The 13225-nt window shown below is 39.3% G+C and overlaps 1 protein-coding gene across 1 annotated transcript in view; it reads left to right on the top strand.

Moving 5' to 3' along the window:
• The window catches only part of ARHGAP10 (Rho GTPase activating protein 10), a 127740-nt gene that overhangs the window by 31664 nt on the left and 82851 nt on the right, over positions 1 to 13225 (top strand). Inside the window, exons 2-4 of the mRNA XM_072121628.1 lie at positions 3916 to 4011; positions 4104 to 4165; positions 5484 to 5555. Coding sequence (XP_071977729.1) covers positions 3916 to 4011; positions 4104 to 4165; positions 5484 to 5555 — 230 coding nt within the window. The remainder of the gene's footprint in view (positions 1 to 3915; positions 4012 to 4103; positions 4166 to 5483; positions 5556 to 13225) is intronic.

Raw genomic sequence — 13225 nt, 5'->3', positions numbered from 1 at the left:
TAGATGCCCCAATACATTTGTCCATATAATGTCTCTTGCTGTATAAGATAGGACTACCCCAGTACCATGACAGACCCACCATGAGACTCGGTGCACAGCTTCCAGGGCTCTCTGGTCTTCTCTGATGCTTGTGGTAGGACCATTGTAGATATTACTTCCTCCTTCGTTCATTATAGAAGTACGTACTAATTTTCTTTACAAGGAGTAATTGCAGAACTCCTAGTCACATGTCGTATCACAGACGCGGACAGTAATTAGTTATTCCAGCACATGATTATGTTTCCTTTTTTATCTCAAACTTTTTGACAGAAAAATTAAAAATAGGCTTAAAAGTACTGTACGTGTGTTGTGGTGTAGGAAGATGGAAATATCAGCATCCATGTCGCCTACCTGCTTAGGGGAATTTTTACCATAGACCTCTATAATATCTGCACAGGATATTCATTAAGTCTGTGTTAATTGCAGACCCCACTTTTTAGGTTCTGAACAGCTACTTTTGCCATTTTTGTAAGATCTATAGAATTAAATATAGAGCCATTCATATACTCTACCACTTCTCTGTAGACTCTACAATTTCCTTTATTAGGCTAATCCAATTTCATAGATGGTTTTGGGTTCTGTGCATAATGCAGGAGCGACGGGAATAATCCAATACTAGGAGAACCCACTTAATAGTATGATTGAGACTATTACAGGTGAGAATTTTACAGGTTTTTGAAAAATGTGCTGATATGTTATCCAAAATATGTTTTTAGTTTGTTCCAGTGAGTGCGGTGTGATAGTGCTGAATGCCTGTATGGAGAAAATGTATGCAAGCCCCATCGTAAGTCCTTGTGTGCCTAGTTTGTATTGTCCAGCTTCCTCAAGCAGCACCAACCCACTTTTATTATTGTTTTTCCTAAAGCATGCCCCCAGTTATATTGTCCCCCTTTCTAAAGCACACCCCCAGTTATATTGTTCCCTTTTTTAAAGCATGCCCCCAGTTATATTGTCCCCTTTTTCTAACGCACACCCCCAGTTATAATGTCCCCTTTTCTAAAGCATGCCCCCAGTTATATTGTCCCCTTTTTCTAAAGCATGCCCCCAGTTATATTGTCCCCTTTTCTAAAGCATGCCCCAGTTATATTGTCCCCTTTTTCTAAAGCATGCCCCCAGTTATATCGTTTCCTTCTCTCATCTCCATGCATGGTAAATTCTAACTAAATACAAACTCAAGCACCATTCTAAATAATGGCATATAACATAATAATCATTGCATTGTTTTTAAAAACATATGAAAGGATGCTGATCGGATATTTGTCATAATGGACCTTGCAAAATTTATTAAATCAACACCTGTACTTGAAGCGGTTCTGTACGTCATGCATTTGGCTGGTGTTCTCCTTTAACACTGCACCCAGGAAATGTGTTTTTATTCAAGTAAAGTTCCAAGATGAAACTGTTTGTGCTAAATCAGTGCAACCTTTGGCACCGCAGCTGTTGCTTTCTACTTCTGCCATTATTTTTTGGCAGTGTCCAAGGATCTATGAAGTATTTGGGATTTCTTTTTGCTCTCCAACCTCTTGTTTAACTCTGTATCTTGAAAGATTTTTACAGAATATTTAGAAATGACGTTGCAGTCTATGTACTTATATATAGCCTGGAGTAATTTAGGAGGTTGTAAATGTGTTGCTTAGTTGAAAGGAGATCTGGAGCTCTTCATACACTGTCAGAAGGGTTGTCTGCTATGAGAAGTATGAGTTGTGTTAGTGGTTTTGCGTTGCATTTGAACTCCCGGATAGACACAGCAGGGATTCCAGTTCCCTTGGGCAATAACTACAAACAATGCGAGGATTGTGGGCACAGTTCTACATGCTCCTGTATCTTACTGCTGACCTTGTGCATCACAAATGTAAAAAAATTACCTTTTTCGGAAGTCTTCTTCAAGTACCAGAGATGCTCTATGAACCCAATCTTAATAGCATGCTTTTCATTAAGCTTTTATGTATTGTTTTATTGTGTGACATTTGTGGAGTTCTTACTGTTGGTTCTGTCTAAAAATAGAGTTTAAAAAAGATAGATATATTTTTTTTTTTATAAAAATCTAAAAGTTCTGATAGATCTGAGGTGAAGATAAAAAAATAAATCATAAACATGAGGTATTATTGCATTCTAAAATGCCTGATCTATCAAAATATGAAAAACTTTATTCCAGGCCGTGGAACCTGTAATGAAAGATAATGCACAAATTCCGGAATCTCCATTTTTAGCCTTTTCGCATGACGTAACAAATTGAATAAAAAATTGTACTTTACACAGGTCTGTGCAAAAAGTAGGAAAAAGCTCTTGGTGTCAGAATGTGGCAAGATGGGCAAAAAATATTTATTGCATAAATATTGCATGAATACTATTTGATTTCATACATTATGAACCATATATACCTTGCGAATGCTGTAGGTACAATGATGCAGAAGCATATCTTGTTTAATCCCTGAGCTGAGTGGTTTTGCGGAAAAAAACTATTATTAAATCATGATAATGAGGCTCTGTTGCTTCTGTGCTAGGGCTCAGTGCTTCTCCTCTCACATTAAATATGCACTGCTCCTGAAAATGATGTTATCAATGGTGTTGTGCCTGACAGGCAGAAGTAATCAATCGCTGCACCATCCCCCAGCTGCTGTGTATGACCGATCCAGCATAGGTTGATTAGTCCTGTCTGGACAGTTCAGGAAGCTCCATGTAATGTGGCAGGCTGAATGCAATACAGATTTCCCACAATCCTGAATGCTCTAATTGTTTTTTCAGCAAAACCAATCAGCTTAGGGATTAACCAAAATATGATCCTGCATCAGTGTAACTACAGCATTCTAAAGGTATGTTTGGCTCATAATGCATGAGATCAAATGGAAGATTTCCTTTAAATGTTTAAACCTATACAAATTTGTTATCTCTGTGATCGCACTTACTAAAATAATTAAGGGGAGGTGTTATCTGGAGTACACCGTTTAACTAAAAATTTGTGATTTTTTTCCTTCTTCCCAGTACATGGCATTCAATATAAAATACTGACACTAGGGAGGATGTGTTTTTTTTTTTTTTTTTATGTAAAAGAATAAGTACTCACATAGCTCTGTACACAGATAAATATTAAAAGGGAGTTACAAATGGAAATGCACAACAACTAAAATGGCCTGGTCCTCAAAGTAGGTGGTCATTTTATAAACTATGCAGTATTTAAATGAGTTGGCCTCTATCACATCACCTGCTACAGGGCATGTGACCTGCTTGCTCTCACATTCCCTGTCCTTATGGTGGGTGTCCTACTGTGTACACGCCCCCTCCATCATAACCATTACCTTATCAGTGTTTGGAGTTGCATTCCAAGGACCTCTGCACCCTCTCCATCCACTGCACAGCAGGACATGGTACATCAGTCGGTCCCAGCAGCTTTACAGAAACTTTCCAAAGTACTATTTGGATGACCCTATTAAGGTCTTGTACCTACCTGGGTCAAGTTTTGTGATAGTGTCCAACCCCTTTAGCTGCTTTTCATAGAGATAAAGAGTATAGTTATGTGTGGATAACTTCAGATGCATTAATAGGCCCAAAATTATCACAAATATCCCACATGGGATATTAAAAAGGTTGAAAATATATGGTCATATGGAGATGGCTTTCAATCACAGGTGGGTCTGCTATGTATAGCTGACTGTACATGTGGAGCTGTGGATCAGTGATAGGACCGCCCCTTAGACTAGATGACAAGTGACTAGATGTCATAGAAGAAGCACTCATACAAATGATCGAATGACGCCACAATTATATATGAATCTGCCCGGCTCCTCCTGGTATATAACGTGCTACCTGCCATTTTTTTGGTTTCCTTTTAATTTCGTACAACTCTTTGTAACATGGTTTTTTTCCCTTGGTTTTCAGGTCTGTCTACAGCTCAAAGAAAATTTGCTCATTCACTTAGAGATTTTAAGTTTGAGTTCATCGGCGATGCGGAGACTGATGATGAGCGCTGTATCGGTACGTTGAGGTGATCTTCTCTGCTGGTATATGTGTTTATATTCGCGTTCGTGGCCTATTCATTAACTTAATTGCTCAATATTTTATTTCAGATGCATCTCTACAGGAGTTCTCTAATTTTTTACAAAACCTTGAAGAGCAGAGAGAAATAATGGTGAGTTTATGTCTCTCTCTTACAGAGATGAACCCTTATCCTGTGACATGTATTAGGACAGGGCTTGTGTTTTAGATAATTTTTTTTTTCTTCCAGAATAACACGATTTATTAATATCTTCTTCCTGTTTTAGTTCTAGTGTAAAGTAGGTCACTCTAGGCAAACAATCTAAAAAAACTTTTTATTTGTTTAGAAAGGACGCTATTGTTTTAGAAGGGAAGGAAATTCTCAGCCACGTGGATTTGCCAGATGTCACTGACTATAGGTATATACCTTGGTATTGAGGATTTACAGCCAGATAATATAAAGCTTTTGTAGAGTAATGCACAATTTTTTTAAAAAAAAGTTTTTTGCCAATTTAGCAATTTCTCAGAAATTCATATTTTAAAGGAAATCTGTGATGCCAGATTTCCTTTAAAGTGGGAATTTGTGGGAAACTGCCATCAAAATCAAGCAAAATAAACCAGGGGCCCTTCCTTGTAGATCTAGGTGCAGTGACTGTGGTAATTTTCTTATGTTTGTTATTTGTGGCTTCCTTCCTTCCTTCCTTCTTTAATCAACTTTCATAATTCTGCTAATGAGCCTGAAGGGGTCTTAAGGATGTTGCTTCACAGGCTGTTATACTGTCCCCCCCCCCCTCCCTCTGCTTGATGTAATCTCACTGCAGCAAAGGAAGTTTCAGCACACAGTGGGAGGGGGGAAGCACTTCTACACATTGTAACAGCCTGCGAATCTGCAGCACTAAAGGGCACTGATAACGCCCCCATAGCCTTTCTAACCTATTACCATAATTTTAAAAGTTGATTAAATCAAGAAGGTCATGGATAACAATTCTAATAATTATAACCACAGTCGCAGTGCCCGGATCTATGAGTAAGTGTTTCTGGTTTCTCATGCTTCATTTTTATGGCAAATTTCCTTTAAGCTGCATTCCAATACGTAGTTGATGCGTCCAGGATGTGTACTCCGCATCCAGATCACTGCTATGTCTGCCTGAACCACTACCTTTTCCAAGAAGGAAATTTGTCCTGGGAAAAGCATTAGGAAACACTGAAAGAAGTGTGAAGTAATTCAGGCAGGAATTGCAGTGCTTGGGGTGCTGAGGATATGTCTCAAGACCACCAACTACCTCTTCAGCATACAGGTTTAGGTAGGTAAGAAATCACAGTGAAGTGCACTACAACACACTGCCAGCAATTTATAATTGGTGAATTATTATATTTAATATTTTATCTGAAAACGTGTAACTTGTGTACACGTTCTAACCGTTCTGTTTCCATGCGGAATCCTCATTCTCCCTTCCTGCATCTTTTATCAGGCACTAAGTGTAACCGAGACACTGATCAAACCCTTGGAGAGATTTAGGAAAGAACAACTTGGAGCGGTTAAGGTAAAACTATTTTATTGTTATTCCTAATTGTATCTTATTTGTATGTTTATTTCCATATTTTATATGTAAAACTATGTGGCTTACTTTTTCAGGAGTTCTCCTTAATCCAACCGTAAGGAGCAAAGACTCTACATACCTGTTACCATTGTGTTCCTTGCCGAGTTAGGGTGGTGGCACATGTGGTGTTTTGAACCCGTTTTGGAGCCATTTTGAAAACGCATCAGTTTTTGATCGTTTTTTCCAATTATCTTAAGATAATTTGAAAACTGACAAAAACTATCAAAAAAGTGATGCGTTTTTAACGGACTGCTTAAAAACGCCCCAAAAATGCGTTTTGACTTTTTTCCTGCTCATTGATTGACACTTTATACTCATTTATACTTTTCTTATTTCCTTTGTTCTTACACTAGTCTGTCCAAAAAGTGATAAATTGTAGTTTTTGCAGTTATACACTTGTTTTAACCCCTTCGCGCTCCGCGGCGGATATATCCGCCACGGAGCGCAGTGACTTAGCGCTCAGTGGCGGATATATCCGCCACGGCTCCTATGCCGGCTCGGCTCTGGATCAGAGCCGAACCGGCATCGGGAAACACGGGGTGCCGGCTGTAACTAATAGCCGGCACCCCAGTGTAACACCCGCGATCGGAGTTGTCTCCGATCGCGGGTGCTTAACCCGTTAGATGCCGCGGTCAGCGCGACCGCGGCATCTAACAAGTATCTGGGGGGTCTTTCCCCCACGATCGGCCCCCCCGAACCGTTTTCGGGGGGCGCCGATCGTTGCTATAGTAACTCTGGGGTCCGATCTGGACCCCAGAGTTACTAGCAAGAATTGCCAGTAAGATGGCGTCTGTGACGTCATCTTACTGGCAAAGTGCCAGTGCATAGGCTGACACTGATAATACTCTGCAATACATGAGTATTGCAGAATATTATCATGAAGAAGCAATCAGAAGATTGCTTCTTCATGTCCCATGGTATAAAAGTGAAAAAGTAAAAAAAAAAGTTATTCAATAAAAAAATAAAGTCATAAATCACTAAAAATGCCCCAAACCCCCAAAACATATAAAGAGACATATAACTCAAAAAAAAGTCTAAATCATAACACAAACCCCACATATATAGTATCACCGCGTCCGTAACAACCCGTAGAATAAAAGTAAATCATTATTGAACCCCCACGATAAACGCCGTAAAAAAAAACTGTTATAAACCCTCCAAAAATTATGATTTTTACCTTTTCAATCCCACAAAAAATGATATAAAATGCGACCAAAAAACCATATGTACTCAGACATGATACTGGTGCAAAGTACAACATGTCCCGCAAAAAACAAGCCATCAACCAGCTCCGTAGCCAAAAATGTAACAAAGTTATGCCACTTGGAAGATGGCAATACAAAAATTATAGATTTTTCCCCACATTAGGGTTTTGTTTGACAAATTTAGTAAAACGTAAGAAAATATATTCATGTCTGGTATCCCCGTAATCGTATCAACCCATAGAATAAAGATAACATGACTATTAGTCTATACGGTGAACACCAAAAAAAAAAAAGTCAAAAATCCAGTACAGAATTGATGCTTTTCTACTCCTGCCCTCAAAAAAAGTTCCTAAATTTTCAACAATAGGTGATACCAACCCCAAAATGGTAACAATGGAAAAAGCATCTCATCCCGCAAAAAAAATGCCGTCACATGGCCCCAATAACGAAAAAGCGAAAATTTTATAGCCTTCAAAAGGGGCCAATGAGGAAACTAAATTCCTGGCAGCTGCAGGGCGCTCCTTCCCTTCTGCGCCTCGCTGTGCCCCCATAAAACAAGTAACGGCCACATGTGGGGGGTCTTTGTACTCAGGAGAAATTGCAGAACAAATTGTATGGTGGGTTTTCTCTTTTTATATTTTGGAAATGTGTAAATTTTGGTGCTAAATGAACGTATAAGGGAACAATATGACCATTCTAAATTTCACCTCCATTTTGATTCAATTACTATGAAGATCTCAAGGGGTTAACAATCTTCGTAAAAGCTGTTTCTGATAGCTTGAGGGGTGCAGATTTGAAAATGGGTTGGTTATATAGGGGGTTTTGATGCTAAATATGTAAAATTTCATTCAAAACTGTATTTATCCCCAAAATAGTCAATTCTGAAAATCCGGAAAAGCGATATTCTATTTGCAAGCCGCGTGACGTCAAAATAAATTATCCAGATATTTCAGAAATTATGAAAATGTAAAGTAGACAAATGGGAAATGTTATTCAGCAACTTATTTAGCTGGTAAATCGATCTGCCTGAAAACGTGATGATTTAGAATTTCGAAAATGGCAAATTTTTCAAAAAATTCATCACATTTTCTTTTTTTTGTAAATAAACGCAAAACTTATCTGCCAAAATTTACCACTAAAATGAAGTACAACATGTGGGGAAAAAACAATCTCAGAATCGTTTTGATAAGTAACAGTGTTCAAAAGTTATAACCATATAAAGCGAAGCAAGTCATAATCCAAAAAATCGGGCTGAGCCTTAAGCTGTAAAATGGCTGCGTCCTTAAGGGGTTAAAACTCAACCTGTATATTTACATAGTGCACTTAGGATCCTTCCTTCACAATACCTTGCTTTCAATTGTTGATCCATTAAAGCATTTTGCTGATTCAGCCAAGGGCTGTCAGTTTCTTGAGTCTATGTTGCTGTGTTAGCATACGCTGTATTGTATCTCCACACCCAGTGCTAAAGTACAGAGGATGTGAGTTTATATTCATTATAAAGTAGTGAAAAATTATTAGACAAGTAAGATCCTAACATAGTAAAGATTAGGCTAGCTAGACCATGGAAGTTCAGTGTAGTCCCGCCTTCCTATGGTAGTCATGGGAAAAAATGCAAATTGGCTTTCCAGTATGGGATAAGGAACACCACTCATCTTATAGCTACCTTGTAAGGCAGCTCCATTATAATAATAAAAATAATAATTCCTTTATTTATATAGCGCACACAGATTACGCAGCGCTGCACAAAGCATGCTAAACCGGTCCCTGTCCCCTATGGGGCTCACAATCTAATTACCCTGCCCGTATGTTTTGGAGTGTGGGAGGAAACCGGAAACCCACGCAAACACTGAGAGAATATACAAAATCTTTGCAGATGTTGACCTGGATGAGACTTGAACCCAGCGCTGCAAGGCTGTAGTGCTAACCACTGAGCCACCGTGCTTCCCCATTGACATCAAGCATGACCTACAAGATGCCTTGTGACATGACACAGGATTAAAACCAAACCAGTATATCTATTCCAGAGGGAACAGTCTCCCAACTGTAGACAGCACTGTTTTGACCTAGTTGGGTCTCTGCAGTACAGCGTAGGGAACTGGTTTGGCTAAGGGAGAGGCTTGTGACTAGGGTGGGGTTGTAAGAGTTCTCCTTACGGAGACTGCCTTGTAGGTTCGTATGGTAGTCATGGTCAATCCACATGCAGTTGTGGATTGACCCTTATAGTGTCTGTTCTCTCCTTGAAATACATAACAAAGCTGAAAACCTGTGTCCTATTATTATGTTGTTTTTTTATGCTGAGAGAGAGGTAAGTAGACACATGGAAAGGCTGCTGCTTGTAGTAAAAGCTCCTATATACATTAAATGGCTGTCAGCTTAATAAATAGCTAATTCTCCTGACTATCTCATATGCATGCATGATCGGCTTGGAGTGTAAAGAGGCTGTAGATTTCCAGTTTATATTTTCATAGTAGACATGGTATTAAAAAAAAGTCCAAGTCCAAAATATAAATTATAGTGTTGATCCAGAGAAAGGCAAAATAAAACCTACAAAGCTGATTCCAATTTTCCTAAATAGGGCAAAAAAATCTTTCCTACCACAATATGGCAGTAAGCAAAATTCCCCGGAGCCACATCAATTAATAAAATATGTCAAAAAGATCTTGCCCCTTCACCAATGGGTTGGAGATTTGACGAACTACATACATATTAGACGATTATCTGAAACTACCTTCATTTAACCTTGCATCCAGGTATATCTATAGCATGTCAAGGGGGGGCGCGTCCTCATCAGGCTGAAACCAGCAGCTCATCCCCATGATTTCTCAGCATGCAGCAGTAATGTCACGTGACCCGTGTGACTTCATCTTAGAGCCTTTTAGCCTCGTAGGAATAGTAACAAACTGTACACCATGCATGTATGCGATCACATGAAATTACAGCATTTCTCCACCGCGGCATGGAAAGAAGTCCATAACCGCTGCTGTGATTTCATGTGATCACATGCATGCATGGTGTTCAGTTTGCTAATGCTAGGAGGCCAAAGGACTTGAGATTGTCACCCTAGTCACATGACATTACTGCTGAGAAAGCATGGGGATGAGTCACTGGATTCGGCCTGAGGAAGCTACGCCCCCTTGACTCGCTATAGACATGCCTGGATACCAGGTGAATTTTAAAGTTGATTATATGGGGATCTGAGGGGGAACATGTTTTAGCTAAAAGAAGGGTGTTAGTTAGTGAAGTTAGGGAACCTGCCATAAGGTGTATTTGTGAAAAACGTGGTAACAGGTTCCCTTTAACCAGCATTAACCACTGAGATAATGGGCAAACATTGTGTTGTTCTACATGAGTATGCGGCGGTTTTTCTGAAAGAAGAGTGCATTCTGATAAGTGAATGGTGTATAAGTAGTTGTAATGAAATGTAAATCCTAAATAAGTTTAGCGTAAGTCTCAAACTCCAGATACTGTATGTGAGATGTAAACCAGAAATGGCTAAAAAGAGGAATCAGAGGTGAATACATTGTGCATGTGTAAGCGGCTTTTCTGCTGTCTTCTGGTCTTTAGCTTCAGCAGCGTCTCCTCCTGTTTCTCTCCTTTAGTTTGGCCAATTCTTGTATTAACGTCACGTTTTCCTTGTGTTTTTTGTTGTTTGTTGTGCATCCAGGGAAACAAATGATTGCTTGTTATATAAGGCCATTGCCTGTAAGCGATGTAATACTAGCAGGGCCTCAATAACATTGCAGAGTAGTTGTTTTTAAAAGATGAATATTTTTTAGCATTATGCTTGGATAGGGGAACTGCCTGAGGTCCACATCCAAAAAAGGAATTCTAGATCGACTTGTATTTCGAGACTCTTGGAGAAGGATCAGCTATTGTTTGGCAGCGATGTAACATCTACAAGATAGTGATGGGAAGATCCAGAAATGACTGAAGCAGAGCTACCTGGTGGATGTGTCCGTCCTTATTATTAGTACTTATGTGAGGTGTAGGTGCTCATGGTCGCTAACACCGAGTAGCGCCGGGTAAAGCTTCACATATATAAAGATAGATAAGTTTCTTTCCACTGATGGACAATGACCCCTTTGACTCTAAAGAAATTTTTGGGTTTTCCCTCATGGTGATCAAACATTGGCATACTGAAATTTTTGATTATCAGTAATCAAAAATATGGGGGGGGGATATTCTTATGATTCTGGCACAGAATCCTCAACACAGGTGTGAACAGGGCCATATGTGTAATTGTAGACAATCCATTATTTCTGTAGACCTACAGTACTAGAAAAGTTGTAGCTCTGAATAAAATTAGCCCGGACTGGTGGTTGTTTTACCAACTATGGAAGAGTGCGTTGCTCGTGCGTCTCCCATAATCCACTGATGAATGGAGGATCAGTGTCGCCCTATATGGGGGCACATTGACAATTGCAGCGGTTATATTATTCCCCTTTTCCACTACTTTATTTCTGAAATACTCATACCCATCCCATCAGCTCCTCTGACACCTCATTGTCACCAAATACTTGTATGACCCATAGTATTCTGGAACATCTTTTCTTAGAACGTTTTTTGTTGTAGTTGTTCTGTTATTCCTCATGGAAATGTAGAAACATAGTAACTAATGGAATACAGTTCCCTGGTATGTAATTGTAAGCGCAAATCAGACAAAGAAAATGGTAACAAACTGCGGTCATCAGAGGACTGATACCGATAATATTGATATGCCTTTATGCACACGTGTTTTATGGTTCACGCATATGCCCCTTAAAGGGGTTGTCCAGACAAGCATGGAAAAAAATCAATCCACAGGTCAGGGGATAACATGTTGATCATTGTGGGACCCCCCCTAGGATCAAGGAACAGGGATCTGTTGTATCCCAAATGAACAGACCATCCAGTGGTACATGCGCCCTGCTAATATTTTCTTTTCTATGGCGCTGCAGAGATGGCTGAGTGCTATACTCTATCCCGGTCAGTTACATAGAAAGTGAATTGATCGGCAGTGTGCATGTCCGACCTGCTGCTCCATTCATTTGGGCTAAAATGCACCTTCATTATTGTGAGTCGCAGCACTGTGGGTAGGGGATAACATGGTTGTGACTGGACAACCCCTTTAAGAATTTCATAAGCTCCAGCCTAATTTTACGTATTGTGTGGCAAGTAATTATTTAGTTTATAGGATAATTGAGGCAATTGTTTATAATTCTGGACTGTGTGTCCTCATCCACATGCTTTCCATTTTAGGAACTTTCTTGGGGAATCATTGCTACACACATGCCTGAGATTTTCAGTAGATATCCATAAAATTGTCCATGTGAATGGAGCCTTGTTCTGCCAGTGGGGCAGTCCTGTCCATCACCCGCACCCTGTGGCACAGTGTAGACAGCTGGTTGTAGCGTTGAGGGTGTAATGTTATAAAACAGAATTAGCTTAACAACATTATAACACAATATTTTCACTGGCTGGAATTGTCCTGGCTCATTCCGTAAATTTATATTTTCCTGAAAATTGACTTTATATTCCTCTGCTGACTTTGCTGATGTATACCTTTCTTTGTGCCATGCAAACAACTGAATGAATTTTAAGCTTCATTTTTTCTAGTGTCTTTCCCGTAGGTTCCTCTCTAAAGTCACATTCACACGACCCAAACTATCCACAATCTAGGGAAGGGGGGGATTTAGAATTTTTAGTTTAAAAAGAAAATAATATTTTTTACCTTTTTTTTTTTTTTTTTTTTTTTTTTCCCCAGACATTTTGGGGTTCTTCAACCCTTGGTTGCTGACTGATTTTACCATATGATGCTATACTATACTATGACAGTATATGGGGCTTTAAATGGGTTGTCCAATTTCAGCAAAAAATTCATATTGTTTGTTTAATGAAAAGTTATACACTTTTCCAATATACTGTATATACTCGAGTAGAAGCCGAGTTTTTCAGCACAATCTTTGTGATGGAAAAGCCCCTCAGCTTATGCTTGAGTATATAAAAAAAAATTAGTGCTCCCCTACGGCACTGTCCTCTTCTCCCCCGGGTCTCTTGTGCTGCCATCTTTTTGAAGCCGGCGGTGATCAGCAGGTAAACACACACGATCAGTGAGCCCTCTCTATGCACCCGCACCCGGCATGTGCCTTTGAGGGCACAATTGCATTTTTTTCCTCAAACTATATTAATTCAAGTTATGTAGAATGCTGGTAGTATTACGTTTTTTAATGCATATAAAAACTATAAGAAGGATCCAAAATACGGTTAAAAAAAGGTTGTGGTTTTTAGAGAAGACCAGTCACCAAAATTTTACCACCCTGACTTAACCGTGCCTGCTGATAAAGGGTTACAAATCCACCTCATATCACCTAAAATTAGTTGCCAGTGGGGTACTGTACCTTAATTACAGTGTTTTTTTTCTGATATGCA

The sequence above is a fragment of the Engystomops pustulosus genome, chromosome 1 (assembly GCF_040894005.1).
Source record: "Engystomops pustulosus chromosome 1, aEngPut4.maternal, whole genome shotgun sequence".
Lineage (NCBI taxonomy): Eukaryota > Metazoa > Chordata > Amphibia > Anura > Leptodactylidae > Engystomops > Engystomops pustulosus.
The sequence above is the reverse complement of the archived record's forward strand: the minus strand, read 5'-3'. Positions and strand labels throughout refer to the sequence as shown.